This window comes from Podarcis gaigeae (assembly GCF_964106915.1).
Source record: "Podarcis gaigeae genome assembly, chromosome: 6".
Lineage (NCBI taxonomy): Eukaryota > Metazoa > Chordata > Lepidosauria > Squamata > Lacertidae > Podarcis > Podarcis gaigeae.
Window position 1 is genome coordinate 79,674,927 of NC_139682.1, and position 15,267 is coordinate 79,690,193.

The 15,267-nt window shown below is 39.7% G+C and overlaps 1 protein-coding gene across 4 annotated transcripts in view; it reads left to right on the forward strand.

Annotated features, from left to right (window-relative positions):
• Positions 1–15,267, forward strand: part of GPSM2 (G protein signaling modulator 2) — a 36,072-nt gene that overhangs the window by 4,148 nt on the left and 16,657 nt on the right. For 2 of the 4 annotated variants that reach the window (XM_083745850.1, XM_083745852.1), the window contains exons 2-3: positions 5,711–6,013; positions 14,215–14,436. In XM_083745850.1, the coding sequence (XP_083601976.1) occupies positions 5,910–6,013; positions 14,215–14,436 (326 nt within the window). In that variant the 5' untranslated portion in view covers positions 5,711–5,909. The remainder of the gene's footprint in view (positions 1–5,710; positions 6,014–14,214; positions 14,437–15,267) is intronic. The other 2 variants (XM_083745851.1, XM_083745853.1) reach the window with 1 other exon arrangement.

Sequence of the window (15,267 nt, forward strand, 5' to 3'; positions counted from 1 at the left end):
ATGCTTCTAAGAGGAGGTAGTCCTGGTTGACTTGAAGGTGATGGCTGTGTTACTACTCTTTAAGAAAGCCACACTATACCATGAGAATTGTAACTTGTCTTGTCAATAAGAGGATAGAGTTGTACCTCGGGTTAAGAACTTAATTTGTTCCGGAGGTCTGTTCTTAACCTGAAACTTCTTAACCTGAAACACCACTTTAGCTAATGGGGCCTCCTGCTGCCGCCGCGCGATTTCTGTTCTCATCCTGAAGCAAAGTTCATAACCTGAGGTAATATTTCTGGGTTAGCGGAGCCTGAAGCGTATGTAACCCGAGGTACCACTGTATTTGCCTCTGAAGAAGATGTCAGTTTTAACTGTCAAAATTCAAGGCATGTGCTGTTACTCTGTTGCAAGCCTGTTTAGTAAGCAGGTATGACATGTCTGAAAGATTGGGAGGTGGGTCAGAGAAGATGAGTCTGGATCAGGTAGATTCCGTTTGATTGGTGTGGCAAATGACAGTCTCTGATTGGCTGGAGGTTCTAGTCAGTGAAGAAAGGGCAGTTAACTGTCACTGTGGAGAAATAACATCATTTGAAAAAAAAAATCAGTTGAAAGGCCAGCAGAGAAAGGTGGCGTTGGATAGAGGTGAAGTTGGATAACCGAAGCTTGAATATTAAACTGTTCCTTCTTGGTGTGATAACTATATTTTGCTGGTGAAGATCAGAAGAAGTGAGCAGGTGTTGGGCAAAAAATGCTTCTTACTAAAAAGTTTCCATAAGTTTTTGAAAGCAGCTAAACTGTCCAAGCAGTCAGCTGAGGCTTTGGTGCCAGAGGCAGATTGTACCCAGTAGCTGAAGTGGGTTGTAAAATATTTTTTCTGGGGGTAAAATCCTATTGGAGGCTACTGTCAGCAATAATGTCTCTTGAGTCCTTAGAAATTTATAAAGTACATGAAAGCCCCCAAAATTTCCTTTATGTACAAAGTATCTCTTTAATAATTGTAGTTAATGGTTCATTCTTCCTTCCGTGTTGGTGCAAGCCTAATGCTTAAGCATATTATATCCGCAATGAGGTTTTAAAAGCATTCTAAGAGAATGGGTGGCAGAGGAAAGGGATCACATTGAAGATCTCTGAGTTATTGTTGCAGGGAGTTCCATAGACACTGAAAAATACAAATTAAAGAAGCACAAATATCTAAGCTTGTGTTTATAAAAAGTGGGTAATCCTTTCCTATATGGTTTTATTGCTGCTTTTGAATATTGCTGTTCTCAGTGGTGAATGTTATTGCTTATATAGTTATTTTATTGTAAACTAGAGAACTGAATAGTGAGCTCATTATGATCTAGTCAATGTTTAAATTCCAGATAAAGTTATTAAAATCTGAAATATTGGAGATGGCTGTTCACAACATAATCTAACATCTGGCCTAGATGCCGATGTACTGTAACATTCAGCCTACCTTCATAGACGAAAATTTGGAAATGCCACTAATAAAGTACATTTAAGTCTGACTTCATTGAAAATAGCTCCTTACTGAGCATACAGGAATTTAAAAGTGCTATATTTTGCCTGGGTTGTGTACAAAATGTGAAGCATGTTTATCTTCAGTAGTGATTTTATGAGAGGTATTTAATTTTGCTTATAATGGGATTGCATAGTCATCTGTCATCTCTAATTACTAAATGTGCAGTTTCAATTTTGACATTTGAACAGGTAGTTTGATTTTGGGAAGCACTCTACAGTATATTGGCTTCAAATCTTTTGAATAATTTTGAAAATCTATTTCGGTTAAGTTAGAGATGAAGATTTGTGATTTGAGGGCTAGAACTTTTAAGTGGGCATGATTGTTACACATTATTGGTTGTTTTAACAACTCTGGTATTAAAATGAACCTAGGACAAAGTGTTGCAGTATTTTGGAGTTTGCTCCCAGTTTTCTAGCTATAGTACCATATAGGGTTATGCTAGAGGAAACTTATGGAATACTTGTTGGGAAAGTAAATTCGTATCTTAACTGCTGACTTTTACTTATATTTTGTGGTGGAGTGAGACTACCAATATTATATCCACTTGCATAGATGCTTTGAATATAATTTTTTTGTAATATATTTATAATTCACATTTGTACTTATTTTTAGTTACACCCAATTCCCTACACAACCTTTTTTATTGGCTGAGATTCAGAAAATAATTAAACTTGTTCCATGAGCTTGAGCAGGACTTTAAACTTATTTTTCTTGAACAGCAGCCCCCAGTGCTGTGCAACAAACTTCTTTTGAAACTGAGTGGCATTTTAAAACCATTTTGTTACTTGGCATGGGAATTAGCCATTGAAAGAGGGTCAAATAAAATATTTCACTGGGCTAGCGCAAACTAGTTTCCTGGACCTAGTCTTATGAGAGCTAAAACATTGATTGTATTGTAACATTTTCTTCTTGTAACTGTTGAATGTAACTGAATGCAACAACTCCAACTAAATCAGCTTATTGTTTAGTGGTTTTTTAGACTTCGTTGTTGCATGGATCACTTGAAAATTGCTGGGGGTTTCAGTGTATCACCTACTAAACTTATTTTTTCAACAAATCAAAGCACACACAACTCATATTTTAATATTTTTTGTGATTGTCAAAACCAACATTGTGGGTGGTATTTAAGTTTTATTCAGAATAAACCTGTTGAAGTTGATGAATATGACTAAGTTAGGACCATTAATTACAATGGGTCCGCTATGAGTACAAATTAGTTGAATACCACTATTTATCATTATTATTAAAATCCTGAGCCTCTGTCAAAGCCACAAATAACTTTTAACTGGTAAATTCTTAGGAAATATTTTGAAAATAATGAGCCTCAAGCTAAAGCGTTGTTTAGTAATTGACCCCTGATCAAAATTACCTCTATTTCTGTCAAGGGGGAAAATAATAAAATAGAGGACCAACAAGAGTTTTTCAACTGTTTCACAATCTTTCTTCATAAACTATTTGACAACCTTTGCTGTACAGTCATACCTCGGATTACAGACGGATTACATTATGGATTCAGGTTGCGTTTTTTCAGTTTGCGGACTGCCAAAACATGGAAGTACTGGAACGGGTTACTTCTGGGTTTCGGCAGCCACACATGCGCAGAAGTGCTAAATTGCGCTTTGCGCATGCACAGAAGCGCCAAATTGCAACCCGCACGTGCGCAGATGCGGGTTGCGAATGCTGCAGGTTGCGAACGTGCATCCCGCATGGATCACGTTCGCAACCCAAGCATCCACTGTACAGTGGTGCCTCGCAAGACGAAATTAATTCGTTCCGCAAGTTTTTTTGTCTTGCGAGTTTTTCGTCTTGCGAAGCACGGTTTCCCATAGGAATGCATTAAAAATCAATTAATGCGTTCCTATGGAAACCGCCTTCAGACCAGGTCCAGGACAGTCTGTCCCCCGACCTCTTCTGAAGGCTGGGGGGGGGGGGACAAGGGCTTTTCTTCCCACCCCCAGCATTTTAAAAAACCCCGGGACAGCATTTTAAAATGCTGGCGGGCGGCAGCGAAGGCTTCGCTGCCGCCCGCCAGCATTTAAAAATCGCCCCGGGACAGCGGAGGACTTCTCCGCTGTCCCGGGGCGATTTAAAAGCCCCCGGGAAGGCAGGCAGGCAGGGGGGACAAAGACTTTTGCCCCCCGCCCGCCTTCAGAAGAGGTCCTGGACCTCCGCTGTCCTGGACGGCTGTCCTGGACGGCTTTTGAAGGCAGGCGGGGGGGGGGAGCAAAGACTTTCGCCCCCCGCCCGCCTTCAGAAGAGGTCCTGGACCTCTTCTGAAGGCGGGCGGGGGGCAAAGGTCTTTGCTCCCCCGTGCCTGCCTTCCCGGGAGAGCGGAAAGTCTTTGCTCCCCCCCTTCAAAAGCAGTCTGGGACAGAGGAGAAACATGCTGCGTTTCTCCGCTCTCCCGGGAAGGCAGGCAGGGGGGAGCAAAGACTTTCGCCCCCCGCCAGCCTTCAGAAGAGGTCCAGGACTTCTTCTGAAGGCGGGCGGGGGGCGAAAGTCTTTGCTCCCCCCCCCCCGCCTGCCTTCAAAAGCCGTCCAGGATAGCGGGAAGCGCTTCCCTGCTATCCCGGACTGCTTTTAAAATGCTGGTGGTGGGGAGCAAAGCCTTTCGGCCCCCGCCGGCCTTCCTGGACCTCTTCTGAAGGCCGGAGGGGGGGGAAGGCTTTGCTCCCCACTGCCAGCATTTAAAAGAGGTCCCCGGAGATTTCCCTATGGGCTTTCTTCTTGCGAAGCAAGCCCATAGGGAAATTCGTCTTGCGAAGTGCCTCAAAAAACGGAAAACCCTTTCGTCTTGCGGGTTTTTCGTCTTGCGAGGCATTCGCCTTGCGGGGCACCACTGTATAGTTCATAAACCAGAAATTAGCATCATGCCCACATGCTTGCTCCTATCTCATACATCGAGTTTGGAAATTGAATTGTGGTTTAAACAACTCACCATTTCCTATTATGTCTGAAATATTTAATCATGGACTCACAGCTGTGATACGAAACTAGAATGTAATGGGAAAATTTAGTCTAAACAGACCAATATAAGCACCAGAGTCAGTGCAAGGGGGGGAGAGTGTAGCATGACACTTATTCCTGGCTTAATATGCAGCTCTAAATGCTGCCAAAATGATGAGCTCTTCTCTGTCACCAGTCAGCATTATATTTGTTCATTCTATTAGTAGCAGAATTGTTCTTCTGTTGATTTCTGAACCACTTTTTTTTTTACTGTCCATTTCATGATGCACAAATATGAAAATCACCTGGGAAATGCTAAAGAGTTTGTTGAGCTCTAGCTGTAAGATCAGCACTAGCAGCAGGAACACCTGGGAGTCTGGAGAGGAACATAACATAACTCCAGCACTTCGTCTCTGCTGCTACCAGCTTCATCTGGAGTTCAAATGAGGAAGCCAACTATGAACCATCTGGCTTAGTTAAGAGATCCTTCTCCCTCAGAACAGTTTTAAGCCTGGTTATTAAGATTTAGAACTAGCAGCATGAATTAGATTTTATTGCCCTGTTAGATTTTATTTCAATTTATTTCACATGCTATGGCTATGTTAAATTTTATCATTCTAATCCTATCTGACTGTGGCATGGTTCATCTGTAAAGAAAATGATTATCTTGAATAGAAGCAAAACAATCATTTCATCAAGAATCCTAATAAATGAAATAACCATTCATGTGATTAAAATACCTTTTGAGTCAGTTGTAAACTCAGTTGTAGGCTGCTTTTCAGGGTAACATGTAAAGCTGAATCTAAAGCTGCATCCTTGAAAGTAAATCTAATTGAAATTGGTGGGTTTTTTTCAAAATAAGCACATCTAGAATTCAACTAGAATTGAAACTATGTCATAAGTAAAGCAAATGATAAAACGGTATCTGTACTGTATTTGGCATCTTGAGCTAGAACTGAAGTATGGACCAAGAAATTCTCTTAAATGATGACTTATATTTAGTTTTGAAGAAAAAGGGTATGTGTGCATAGTTGTGTGTGCTATTCACAATTAATGAGAGGTTTATGTATTTTTGTACTTGGGTATCCAACCTGAAAAGAAAATATAAGATGAAAATTGACTTATAAAACAAACACCCCCTATTTGCATTATTTGTTTAAGATTGCTCAGCAGAGTTACACTTCTTTTTTCATTGGCTGTGGATTGTTGTGATGATAATTACATAGTTTGAAACAATAGCATATTTTGTTCCTTTTGCAGAAATACAACAGATTCAGCCACAGATACAGCCCATCATCTTATTTCTGAACATTTAAGTGGTATCTGACAAGGAGCTTCTTTTTTGTTACTAAAGAAGACTACTGCAACAAGAACATACAATTTATTAACTCCAATTTGCTAATACACTAACTGGGACTTTGTCATAAAGCACTTCCTCATAACCTACTGGCTGCCCTGCATGCAACACACTAGCTCTTGTCTTTTCTACTCATCATGCAACTCAGTGGAAGAAAATGTTTTGTTAAACATGTGTGAAGGTCATTCATTTCATGTTCGTTACAGGTAAGCATGCCTACTAATTGTTTTAATATATACATTTAAAGGTTAGCAAAACAAGGCTTGCAAGTAAATTGCACGTTACTTTTTCAAAAGACTTCATAGATCCTTTTTTAGCACAGTGGTGGGGAACTTCATTGGCTCTGTTGGTCAGATCTTTATCTGGTCCCACTTCCAAGGACCAACTTAGATAGTGGGTGGGATAACCAGTCTGACAGTGATTTGGTGTCAGAGGATAGACAGGTTGCCCTTGCCAACTTGTCAAAATCCCTTGTGCATTGGTTTCCAAACACCTTACAGCCAGCTGTTTGGTGGGACCCACAACACAAGGGACTCAGCCAACTATGTGTTCAGAAATTTGGGTAGCCTCTGAGCATGGGACAGCCAAAGTGTTTTGTCCATTGGTTTCCAGCAATGGACAGATAGAAAATACTTGGCAATATGTTTATTGAAAAGAGCTTTCTGTGAATCTTGTGTTGCATTCAGACCAAGTTAGTTAGGTTATCACTAACTCAATTGACTTCTGAGGGACTCAAGTACAACTAACGTGGTCAGGATCCAACCCTTCAGTTTTAATATTTTCTGATTTTCCTTCTTGAATGAAAGATAATACATGAATCTGTTCTAAACAGCAGTAGTGTTCCCTGGAACATATATTTGTTTGTTGGCACTTCTCACAACTTGTCTGGGTATAGCACATAGGTATTCAGGTGAGAGCAACTCATTTGCTTTTTTTTGCTCCTTATTCCTTCCTTGCTATGTATTGTCTACTGTGGCAGTTCTCTTAGAGAGAGAAAATCAAGAAAGCTGCTATAGAAGTGGGTTGTGTTCCCTCTGAATAGAAAACAGTGAGGGGTTTTTTTGGTGATGGTCAGTCTCAGTGCTAAAGGGACAAGTGTGGCAAATAACCATGCAGTAATAGCAGCAGAAATGAAGAAGGATTGCTGGCCAAGCAAGTAATTATCCTTCTTTATGAAATGAACAGAATTGTTCTAGAAAGACCATTTGTATGCATCTGATTCTGTACCTCACCACATGAACCACTGGATCAAATGCTTAGAAAAGGATCAGTTATTTTGAAACCCTGTTAAAAGCAAATGAAATCTGCCTTTAATAATGAGCACATAGATTTGCTTTACTTTGTTAGAAAAGTCTGCTAAATGAATGAGGAAATACCACACGAATTGCCTCATAGGGATCTCAGTGTGCTATTTGGTGTTCAACTAGGCAGTCCTTATCCACTACACAATTATGTGCACAAAGCCTTACATATTCTATTTGTATTCCTTTATTGAGTGGGACCAATGCTGGCAAAATACTCTAGTGCTGTAAAATTAAGTTTCTGGATTTTGTATGACTACATGGCTCCTTTCCTTCTAGATGTATATGACCCATTTGCATTTTACTTATTTATTACTTTTTTATTCTCCATACAGAAAATGAAAAACAGATATAGCTGCTTTAGCAACAAGCAGTATACCAATCAGAAACTCTGAACTCTGAGTAAATGTAGTTTAGCTGCATGTGATGAAAAGCAAGTGTTTAAAGACAAGTCCAATGATAGAAGTTTCTTTTTACTAAGTTCAGTAAAAATATGTATATGTTTATCAAGACATGACATTAGGCACCTATATTTGGTAAAAACTTTATTAACAGAAGAGGAAAGAAATGATGGGAAAGACACATAAATGGGAATCTTTTAGAAAACTGAAAAGTATTTTCTCTTTAAAGGTCAGGAGAAGAAGAAAAATAGAAATGTGAAAGGAATACAGTAGACACTTAGAGAAGCTTTTGGTTTGACAGGGATAATGGAATAAATAGAAAGTGCAAATAGCTTGCACTAATTATTTTCCAACATGTTTAAAATCTGTACGTTTTTGCTCATCGAGCTCATGCACCTCTGCATGTGGGTAGATGCAAACATTATCTTTTGGACATAATGACAGTGCAGGGATAGAAAGTGCAAAGCATTCTCATATTCTTCTATTGCATCTTAAACAGCAAATATGGCCCAGTTTCTTGGTAGCTTAATATAGAGGTGGACAGAAAGTTGACCACTATCTTCTAGTAGATCTCTGGGTGTTTTCCAGTTGATCAGCAGGGATTTCTGACTCCTGATTATTTATCAACAGCAACACTAAAATGACACCCCACCCATTACCCTGTTGAAATTAACAAAGCTGGAGCAGCTGAGGTTATCAAGAATGGGGTTTTCTTTGGAAGAACTATGAGCTCAGCTCTGGTCTCGGAAATACCGTATTTTTCACTCCATAAGGCGCACCGGACCATAGGGTGCACCTAGTTTTTTTTTTGGGGGGGGGAATCAAGAAAAAGAATCTTATTCCCTCCCCCTAGCCCCAAAGAGCAAAGAAGCCAAGACAGCGAGTGGGATCCATCCCGCTGGCTGTCTTGGCTTCCTCTTTAGCCGCATGCAACCTCTCCAGCCGGGAAAGCTTTGTGCAGCCATCCCCAAGCTAGAGCAGCGCTCCGTCTCACTGTTCTGGCTTCAGGGACAACCTTTGAAGCCTCCGCAGGGCAGCGGGGTGCGCAGCGCTCCATTTCCCTGTTCTGGCTTTGGGCTTAGCCGCACAGCCTGCATTCGCTCTATAGGACACACACACATTTCCCCTTAATTTTTGGAGGGGGAAAAGTGCGTCCTATAGAGCAAAAAATATGGTAAATCCCTGGGGTCAGGATTCCTTAGTTCTAAATACATGCTTTTGCACATGGCTCTGGTTGGTTCTTGGATATTATGTAAAAAATGAAGTATATCCTGCAAGCCTGAAGTTTGCTCATCCCTGACTTAAGATGCATGCATGGTAGTGGTTGGGAAACAAAGACACTTGCTAGCATTCACATTCTTTCCCACAGTTGCTTAAAATAATTTAGGTCTAAATTATTACTTGGAAGTACCAGCAAAAAAGCGTTTTATAAGAATTTAGAAGCTTAAAAAAGAAAAGATGGAGAAATTCTAAAAGGAATGGAGGCAAGATAGGCAATGTGTTGTGATTTATGAGACCAAAATTGAAAATTATATTTGAGAAGCATTTTGTTCAGAGAAGAATGATTCTGTTGATTATATGTAGAACCAAAACCATTAAGATTAAGCAGCAATATGTTGGAAATATTTACACAGAATCTAAAAAACTGTCATGTTGTAAGCCAGGACATTATTTATCTTGAAATGTACAAACCAGGAGAGTTATCTTTTTTCCAATCAGCATCCTTAACAATATATCCTTTTATTGAGTACTGGAAGAGATAGTGAAAATATGAAACTGCTTTTCTTGTGACTATTTGATGAATTCCTAAAAATGTATATATTGCTCCCTCCCACTTGATTTTTTTTGCATAATGAGCATTTTTTAAACATTTCATAAGGTTTTAAAAACAGGCATAGTGCAGTTGTAAAGCGTTTGCTCAGCTGCTAATGCTGTTCCTGTAATTAAAAGCAAGTTGTATCTCACCTCAGTTAAGGCCCAGCTTTTAGATCCAATGAGATATCTGTAAATAGCTTTTCTTCCCAAAGCTGCTTTGATCTCCAGTATGGCATACCAAAAAATTGCCTTCGCACAATTGAACTGGAGTTATTTGCTGTTATCCCTTTGTAACACTAAACACTTCATCTCTGCAAGCTCTGCTCTTGAGTCATAAAAATACTTCCAGTATTGTGTCCATCTATTGTTAAGCCACTTTATGCATATAGTATAATTTTCATAAAATTTTGCTTCATTTGACTTTGTGCTTTAAAATCTTTATTAAAAATCAAAATCTACCCATTACTTAAAATGAAAATTCAAGAAAGGATAACCATATATTTATCATGCTAAGTGATAGGAAAACCTCTACATGTTGTTGAGCACTATAATTTCTAAATGTCAAGTTAATTGAATGTGACATTCAACATGAAGTGCCCGGAGAGAACCTCTTTGGAGGGGATAGGATTAGGTAAGATTACCCAATAGCGTGTCTTAATTCTTTTGTTTTGGTGGTGTTACATACTGTTGTAGGCAATTTTGTTTTTAGTCAAGTTATGCTGGCTAGACAGCGTTGTAACAAAATGAAAGAAGTTGGCTTTTAGTTCTGTTTAAGATATTTTGGCAAGTTTCCAAATCTATGGTATGGCTGGCCAACATGAGACACTAGACTTACAAACAAAATATAAGATTTATTTTGTACGATTCCTGACTAATAGGCGTACACTATTTTTTTAAACAAAAGCTAAGAATGTCTATCATATCCTTGTGTTTAGGCTGCGGAGTTTCAAAGGCTAAGAGGTACAGTATACTTTTGGTAGTTTCTTACTACATATAGTCTGTGGTGCATTAATTCTGCAGTTGTTTTGACTAGAAATTTTAAAAGGTCCTGTTGCATGATATTGAAGAAATATATGTTATTTGGTATATACAAAATTGGGGTTTATGTTGCCAGTTGACAACCTATATAACGTTTGGATGGTATTTAAAATAATTGCACTATTTATTAACGCAGTCAGGTGCTGTACCGTACTAACTGCTTATGTGACTTCGTGCTCCAGTTTTTCTAGTATGGGTAAAATGCTGCATATCACTTTTAAAATGCTTTGTGTGTGTTCTGTGTATTTCTGTAGTCCTAACTGCTGGACTATATGCTTCATAATGTTAACAGTCATCTTGTTGTGAATATATGGGTAGGATTCAACTAATTTGTTCCTCGTGATATTTTGGGTAGTAAACTGATTCACTGTTTGCTAGAGGATAGTTTTGTTATGTGGATTTACAACTGGTTGGAATGATATATTCAAAGAGTGCATATCAGTAATTCCTCATTAATCTGGTTTCAAGTGGGGTGCAGCAAGTCCTTGTTTTAGGCCTGGAATTCTTCAGACTTTTATGTGTGACTTAGACGAAAGGGTGTATTAACTAGTTTTCAAATTTGAGGATGACAGAAAACTGGGAAGGTTAGCTAACTCCTCAGAATACAGTAGTAAACCTAAAATGTTCTTGATGGAATGGAAAACTGACTGAAACATACAAAATCAAATTCCACCAAGGTATATGCAAAGTTCTGCTGGGAACCAAATGCATGTGTAAAGAATAGAGGATTCCTGGCTTGGCAGAAAAACATGAAAAGGATCTCTGGATTGTAGTCAGTCACACATTGAACATCTGGACAAATTGCAATGGGTTCAATGGACAACTACAGATATGGTCAGGGGTGTGGAAGGCAAGTCCTCTAAAGAAAAAACAACTGAGGATGTTTAGCCTGAAGAGAAGATTTGGGCTTGGGGAGACACATGATAGCACTGTTCAAATACCTGAGGGGCAGTTATCAGAGCAGTTCAGCATTGGAACAAATTACCTAGATGGATGGTGAGCTTTAGCTGTAGTTTTTCAAGCAGAACATATATTGGGGATGTTCTTACTCAGGATTTCTTGTCTTGAGCAAGGAAGTTGACTAGATAGTCTGTAAGGTTCCCCCCGCTGCCTCTGTGATTCTAACATGGGCTTCAAGTAAAGCCTGTAGTGCAAGGAACTTGGATTTTTAGTCTTCTTGCCTGTTTTCTAGTCATTATTATATGTAATTATATCTTGCTCCCCACCTTTTTCCTTTTTCCTCTGTGATAATATGCTCAGTGTTCTGACTTGGTATTAAGTATTGGCTTTAACCCACTTAACAGGCCGAGCTCTTTAGAAGCCAGAGAAAGAGGGATGGAAGATTTCCATGGTCTGTCTTTCCAGGCTTCTCCCAAATAGTTCAGGCAGGGAATGAGGAAGGAATTCCTGCTGGCTGAATTGTACCCAAGAGAATTGCAGTCCAACTGGCATGAATAACTCGTTCTTTCTCCCTCCTGTAAAGGTTGAATCCAAGAATATGTGTGAAAGTTGGCTGGGTAAGAGCTGAGAACCTAAACATTATTGAACACCAGAATGACACATTAGGGGCCTGAGTGCAAGGATTATGCTTTCTAAATGAAAAGACCCTTGTTGCGTTGTTGTTGTTTTTTTAAAAAAAACCTATAAATACTCCGCATGTTAATACAATATCACCTAACTTGTTAACTTGCCTGTTCTGGAAATTCAGGCCAGAATCTTGATTTTGAAGCAATCATGTAACCAGTTCTAATACAGCATCAGTATTGCTTTCTATGCATATCTTCCATGTGTGTTCCCCCCACCCCAAATAAATAAAAACAGGGTAACTGTCAGCGCTCTTTCAGAGAAGATGGGAGGCAGTACATCTGATTTTAAGAGCTTGCATAGGTGGCAAAACTTGCACTCACGTTTCTTATTGTAAAAGCCCAACACTGCAACCAGGAATCTGGAATTAAATACATAGATGGTATAGTTTGGTGGTACAGTTAATTTTTAATTTAAATCACATAGCCACTTGAGATTCATCAGCTAAGAGATTCATGATCTTCTTTCCACTTTCCATGTTTCTGTGTTGAAGTCACAACATAACGGAGCAATTCAAAGCATGCAACACAGCAGTCTAGTAAGGTCCAAACCAGACAGAACAGGTGGTGGCAGCAGCAGGGGGTAGGATATCAGTGATTTAGGTCACCCACAGTTCTTGTTTAGCTGTCCCATGGGGCTGTGTTGAAGAGTGGGACTGTGGTGCTCAGGAAGAGGGGATTTAACCCTTTCCATACCCTTTCCCCAATATAAATCATCTCATTTATTCCATTCATAGGCGCTGACTCCATGGGGCCTGAGGGGGCCTGAGCCCCCTCAAAAATTCGTTTGGGGGGGCTCTGCCCCCCCAATAATTTAAGAAAATTATTAGTTATATTATGCTTTGTAAAATCACAAAATTATGTTGGCATTTTTTATTTTCCTTGTTTGACGATAGTTACCTTTTAAAATACATTCAGTAATGAGTTAAAACAAAGTCACTCCCGATCTAGAGAGGGGGTGGGGTTGCGGGCTCTCGACCCATCAACAATCTCGTGGGGCTGGCGTCAGCCCAGTGAGAAGCGGGGATTCCCCCTAGCTCATTAATATTCACCGCCCACGGCGGCAGCCAATCGGCTGCCGCAAAGGGCGGGCCCTCACAGGTTCACTTAAGGTCGGGGCAGCCTGGGGCTCGCCCCTTTCGTTCCCCCAGCAGCAGCGGTTTGGAGGTCTTGGGCCCCCCCAATATTTTTTATAAGTCGGTATGGGCCCCCGCCCCCCCAATATTTTTTATAAGTCGGCGCCCCTGATTCCATTGGGTGGAGAGGGGTGGGGGAGAGAACTTCTTCCACAACTAGGCATACGTAGTGTACAGTCAAGACATACCCAAATAGACATTATATACCAGGGGCCTTACAAATGCATGAACTGCAACTTTTTGTTCTGCAGTACAGTTTAGTACTCTAATTATGCTTACCACTGTAATCTAAAACCTGTTGTACTTGATTAAGGTCTTTTTGGTAGCTTAAAACATGAAGCAGTGTCTGCTGCTTATGCAGGACAGGCACAGAGATATTCAACCATCAGTCTAGTCAATTGAACTGAAATGTAGCCTTGAAAATAACCATTACAGTGGTACCTCGGGTTAAGTACTTAATTCGTTCTGGAGGTCCGTTCTGCTCCTGCTGCCGCCGCGCCGCCAGAGCACGATTTCTGTTCTCATCCTGAAGCAAAGTTCTTAACCCGAGGTACTATTTCTGGGTTAGCAGAGTCTGTAACCTGAAGCGTATGTAACCTGAGGTACCACTGTACTGGGTTGGAAATAAACCATTGCCTCTGTTGTGTGAAATGGGCTGCACTATAAGGTCCTTAAGCTAGTAAATAAGTCATATTTCTGGCTGCATGTGCTGAAAGAAGCTCCTCCAGGTAACTAGGTGTGGATTGTTTTCTACTGAAAAACAGATATTTAACCTCTTCTTTCAGGCTATTGGTTAGCTGCAAAATGACTAATGATGTGTTGGTGGGCTACCAAACATGTTTATTAAGTGTATGTGGTGCTTAGGATTGCTGCTGCAACCACACCCTCTGCTTTGTATAATAATGTACCATATATGTAATAAGGGCATAAGCTGTTCTAACATAATTGGAACTTAATTTTAATTTTGCTAAATCATGTGAGTGCTTAAGTGTGCACTTGAACTAAGCATATTTTATTTATGTTTCAGTAAAAGTGCCTAGCAAAGGATTTTGTGTGGGTTTTAGGTCTTAATGACAGCTGCAGGGAATAGCCGTATATTGGAACTCATGGCGTCTTGCATTCCATCTCTGCAGAATGGAAGCTTCTTGCCTGGAGCTTGCCTTGGAAGGGGAGCGGTTGTGTAAAGCAGGGGACTGTCGAGCTGGTGTCTCTTTCTTTGAAGCGGCAGTTCAGGTTGGAACAGAAGACTTGAAAACCCTCAGTGCAATTTACAGCCAGCTGGGCAATGCCTATTTCTACTTGCATGAATACACAAAAGCTTTGGAGTATCACCACCATGATTTAACCCTTGCAAGGTAACGTTAAATTTTGATTCCTTCAGGATCCTCTAGATAGCAATTACTTTTTCTGTTTGTGAATAAACTTTGTTCAGTGAAATTGACCAGATATACTTGACCGTATATTGAACATATGATAATGGAATGTTGCTCGGTATAATTCTGTCAACAGAAATTTATTAGGCTAATTTCTGCTAATTATGTGATGAAATATGCTAATAGGATTTCATGAGAGCGGCCACAGATGTGTCCAGGGTATTATATGTAAGCAAGGCATGCATTGATCACTAATACACACTTAATTTGACTTGGGTCCTAATTTGTATTAGTTGTGTATAACTAATCTTCCTTCTGCCACCTGCATATCTGAAAATACAACCTTAGAAAGCATTGTGTAAAATATGTACTGGAAATTAGTTTTTTCAAAAAGGGTTTCCTGACACTAATATTGTGGTGGTGTTGTTAATCTATCTTCATTAAATTTTAAAACACACACTGTTTTACTCTCAAAACAATATTATACACTTCAAAGAAACAAACTGACAGAGCATAAGATTGGCAGCCAGTAAAGTACTACATAAAGAAAAAAATAAATATATAAATGCAGTTTATACCATATCCAAAACATATCCATCAGGCACGTAAGTTTGTTATTCATTCTTCTCGATTTTAAAAATATTCATTAGTTTTTCTAAGTCCAAGTCCTTTAGTGAACATCAAGAGCTGCAGATGATTTGAGATAAAGGAAGGGAGGTCTCATAACAAGACCTGAGCTAGCATGGGCATGTTAGATCCCAGCAGGACTGAGGCTAGTTGCCTCAGCATTCATTCTAATTATTTTTGCAAACA